General features: G+C 47.7%; 1 protein-coding gene across 1 annotated transcript; it reads right to left on the reverse strand.

Annotated features, from left to right (window-relative positions):
- Positions 1–2,425: 2,425 nt before the first annotated feature.
- On the reverse strand, positions 2,426–3,070 carry LOC120849724. The gene has a single exon (XM_040221925.3). It carries the CDS (start codon positions 3,068–3,070, stop codon positions 2,426–2,428), a length of 645 nt encoding a protein of 214 aa, XP_040077859.1.
- Positions 3,071–4,786: the final 1,716 nt, after the last annotated feature.

Consider the following 4,786-nt stretch of genomic DNA (forward strand, 5'->3'; position numbering starts at 1 on the left):
CACTCGTGGCGGACTACCTCGAGGACGTGTATATCGGGAGACCCCGTCGAAACGGCTTGTCGTCGGCCACCTACCCTCCTCTGGTTCGGTCAGTCAGAGAATCAACACTAGCAGAAAGGCCAACAAGGACGAACAACAGCATCGACACCGGGGACTGCACGTTAGAACTGACCTAATCCTCTGAGAACTTGGACGTTTTCTTAGCAGATTTTTGCATTTGTGGCTCAAAATTTCAGTACGGTGCCCACTCAAAAAGCTTTCTCCACGAGTGTGTGTGTTCTTTTTTTTTTATCCTTAACAGATATGAAGCTGGCTCAAGCAGAGGGCGGCACGACATCTTCGAGGGTGTCCAAGAAGCACAACGACAGCAACCGGCGTCTTCAAATCATTGTGAGCAGCTACAATGGTCGCAATCGTCTAGAAACCCTAAGGGTGGCCAGCTCGGGATATCACTTTTTAATTTTTTTTTATATTTCGCTCAATAAATCTTGTTTTATAAGTACAACGATGACTTGTTTGGATGTTCCCTCTCTTTAGTAAAATTAAATATACCGTAATAATCGTTACTGCATGCACAGCCAGGTGAATATATGCTGGGCAAATTCAAATATCCGGTTCGCACTGTGGCAAACGTTCCTAGGGACAAATTCCCCTATGACGAATGTTCCGCTGTGACGAACGGGCCTATTACCAGTTGGCCTATGACAAATGCGCACATGACAAACGGGCCTACACCCCACAAATGCTGTGCCAGCGCTCGTGCGCACGCGAGCGCTCGTGCGCCTGCCGAGGCGTCATACAAGGCAATTGGCTCGCGCCTTTAGCACTTGTTACACACAATGATCCATGCTAGGGTGCCTTCATGTGCACTTTGCTTGGAGTGATGACATCTGGCCATTTTGTTTCGAACGCTTATTTTTCTTTTTTGTTCTAAAGCGCATGCAAGAGCGTGTCCCTGCACGCGCTCGTGGCGCTGACCGTGCTACGGCAACATTTTGTTTCCGTCGATTTCTTTGTATTTTCCCTGTGAGCGCGTGCTGTCGGCATCAGGTACTACAAACGATGGCATCACCCTAAACAGAAGGACATTGAGGCACTCTAATCCATGCCATACTTCGTTTCAGCTTAAAGGGGTGGTGCAACGATATGCAGTTGGAATGTTTTTCCCGTTACACGAGCTTACTGGCACTAGTGGGATTCAAGGATACTCGCACGCAACGCCACTGACCAAGGAACTCCTTCGTTGCGCTGTAATTCCGAGGACAATAGCGCGCGTTTTCATTCAATCTCTCCTTCACAAAACCTGATGACGTAGCTGGGCGGTAGCAATACCACCCAGTGACGATATTTGAATGCGGCTCATAGATTGAAGCCAAGCATGGCGTGGACACTCGAATTGGGCTCGTGATAATGGATAGCTCGAGAAGCATTCGGGTAGTGTACTGTGTCCAATCACTGCAATGACGGCAGCAGCCGAAACATAACAATGTCTGGAACTCAGCGCGTATCCTGTGCCTTGCCAAACCGGCGCATGATTATGATCAACATTGGCGACACATAATTGGCTCCAGATCACGTGGTCGCTTGTTCTGGCTGCGAGTTGAGGGGGTGAAGTCTGCTGTTTTTTCTGCTACTCCGATTGCGTGTGGTGAAAAACGAACGGGTATTTTACAATGATATTGTAGTGAGTGCGCAGGCGAGCTGGTGGAAATTAACCATTCTGATGTTAGCCTGGGACTGAGGCAGGAAAAGAGGAAGTTTCAAAGTAGAAAAAAAAAAAAAGGAACAGTCGAGGATACGTCTCTAACACAGCTAAAGACAAGTTTATTCGGTCACACTCTTATATACACTCCACAATCTTCACCACAGAACCTTCGCGACCTCCAAAGCCAAAAGATAACAAAGAACTCATCTCTTTCCACCACAATAATCAAACGACCTTGACAATCCTACAAAGCCCCCCCCCCCCTCCCCCCCCCCCCCCCCACCCTCACCAACACAACCTAGCTCCGCTCTCCCGGAAGACAATCGACCTTCGCGTACATAGCACACCCTCCTCCTCTCCTCCCCGGCCCACAATCCCAAAGCAACCCGGCAACAAAAGATACCAATCCACCTGATCCAAACCGAAGACACAAAGGAGGAAACCGATTCTCGGAGAAAAGCTCACCGGAGAAAAGCTCACCGGAGAGAAGCTCACCGGAGAGAAGCTCACCGGAGAGAAGCTCACCGGAGAAAAGCTCACCGGACCAATGGAGAAGGCGGAGAAAAGCTCACCACGCTCAATGAGTGACTCGTCTATTTTCACTTCCACATATTATTTCCGCATTAAAGAGCGAAAGTGATTTTGCACAGAGGAGTCATAAATTGAATGATTTGCGTTTATTTTCTCTCAAACATGAATTATTTTTTTCATACACGCACGTTAGAATCGAATACAATTTCCGACCGCTTCCAGAAGGGCTGGAACTTGTTTGTGCTCCAGATAGTCCAGGCAGATGTTCCTGAGGCGGTCCTGTCGGCGCCTTGTCGCCCTTTTGGTCTTCTTCGTCGGCGGTTCCCCACGGCTTATTTGCAGCAGGATTACCTCCGATAGGGCTTGATCTGGTTGCAAGCAGTCGATCAGCTTCCATATACTGGGCTGGCTGTGCCCGACAAGCTTCTTAAACCCGCTGTTCCATCCTTCGCATGCGTTATTTGTGCGGTCTTCGTTGTTTAATGTGGCTTCTAACACGTTCCACACTGTCGGCGGAAACTCGGGGCGTCGTCGGCGCATCGTTGTGGTTAATGCGCCATCGGCTACTCTCGATGACACTGCTCGGAACGTTCCGTTTACATACGTCGCGTCAAAATAGTCGATGAGGTCATCGAGGTCTGTTGGAGCCTGACCACGGATGTAGTCCAGCCCAACTGGAACAAGGTCGGGAGGGAGGAATGCGAGGCAGTCTAGCATTCCACACATCTTCTTGAACCTGTCGTCCGTCTTGTACCTGCTGATGAGGCCCAGCTCGCGTACCTTGAAAAAGAATAGAACAAAAAGAGATACGATGAGATCCTGATGCGGTTGCATTAATTGAGTTTGACGTAGAGACTATATCTTGGTACTGGGGAGCTAAGCACTTCAAAATTAGTTAAATGCCTTTTCTTTGTTTTTGATGTCATATCATAGGTTTTATGTTCGTTGGCCATAGATGGTTGGTACTAGAGGCGTCCATATTTCTTTTCAAGATTATTTTGGGAGTAACGTTACCTTGCGGTGGGTACTCTGGCAGAGGTGAAAGAAGCAGCCTTTCGTGGTGACATCTTCTCCGAAGACCGCTTTCGACGCTCTTATGGCGGCCATCTCATAGCCGCTAATGATGATCTCAGGGTATGGAGCATAACCGTTCGCTTCACACGTGTCCAAAATCGCTTGAAAAAGCTCTTCGTATATGGAGAAGGTTTTGCCTGGGAGCAGAGCATAAACGCACGCCACGGTGCTCTCCCCAGCTGTACACCTCATAACGTACAACTGTTTAAACAGTCTTGGGCACACCGAGAATGTTCCATCCATGTACCAGGTTCGGTTTGTTGATAGTGCCCGCAGCTGTTCGTGGCTTGCAAAAACGAGCATGCGGTCTCGCCTCTCCGGCCCGTTGTCATAGATCAAAAACGGTTGCTTTTCCGGCCCTCCGGTCATTGTCCAGGTATCTCGTAATTGAATATCAGCAGTGGTCTGGGGTTCCGGCGGACGCACCTTACTTCTTTGCTGGCGCAGGTCACGACGAATAGTCTCGAGGCTACCGATGCTTTCGCGCACGGATGTTGTTGAATTGCTCAAAGCCTGAGCAAGCAGACGCCTAGGAGGTTCTGCGGTCTCTACAGCTTTCCTTTTTAGCTGGCTCCTTAGTTTGGTGACATCAGAAAGGCCATGATTGTTTGCATGATTGTGCTCCTGCACTGACCAAAAGCGGGTAATCTGCGTTTAAAAATGACAAAAATTTGTGTCAGGAATAATGTATATGTAACTCTAAATGTAAAAACGAAAGAAGGTTTTACGTAAAAACGCTTGTGCAAATAAAGTGAAACATTACTGCAAAACTTGCACACAAGCGAAAAGTATGAGATTTCGTACTTACATCAAGATTGGTGGTGATGGCTCCCTTGCAGCAACCTGTTCCTTGGTACCGGCACTGCCAGCGTATCCAGTCGTTTCTTGTAACTTTCATACAATATTCGTACCCATCTAGAAGCACTTTCTTCTTTCCCTTATTGGTCAGAATGACCTCCATGACACAAGGAAGGCAGGACTGGTCACTTGATAGGAGGTGCTGTTTATATATGCAATTTCCTTTAGCTCCTCTTGCGTAACCATACAGCTTCTGACCAATAAAAAAGCAGACTGTATTTCTCACAAAGAGAGCGGAGAAATACTTGTTCCCAGAAAAAAAATGTGAAACAATAGGAATGCCCTAAAATGTCAAGGTCTTCAGCTACAGCGCCAGTCAGAAGGATGTTATACATAAAAAAGACAGAAGAACCATGTAAGAGAGGGTAAAAGCGCTAAAACGTACAACACAGAGCGCTACTTGCAACTGAAGTTTATTCCCAGGAAACACACATATATACACACCGTGAAATCGCGAAATGTACTTTAGAAATGCGACATCACCCCCTCATCGCTCGTCTGTCCGCTATCTATTTTACAAAAGATTTCAAAAACGCCATCTCAGAGCCAAAGAGGGCTATAGATGGGGCGATGTTTGGCTCTGAGATGGCGTTTTTGATGTTTGGCTCTGAGATGGCG

This window comes from Ixodes scapularis, unplaced genomic scaffold (genome assembly GCF_016920785.2).
Source record: "Ixodes scapularis isolate PalLabHiFi unplaced genomic scaffold, ASM1692078v2 PGA_scaffold3__209_contigs__length_174095766, whole genome shotgun sequence".
Lineage (NCBI taxonomy): Eukaryota > Metazoa > Arthropoda > Arachnida > Ixodida > Ixodidae > Ixodes > Ixodes scapularis.

Excerpts from the sequence above, each read along its gene's own strand:
- LOC120849724 (XM_040221925.3), bottom strand. The coding sequence starts at position 3,070 with ATGCAACCGCATCAGGATCTCATCGTATCTCTTTTTGTTCTATTCTTT.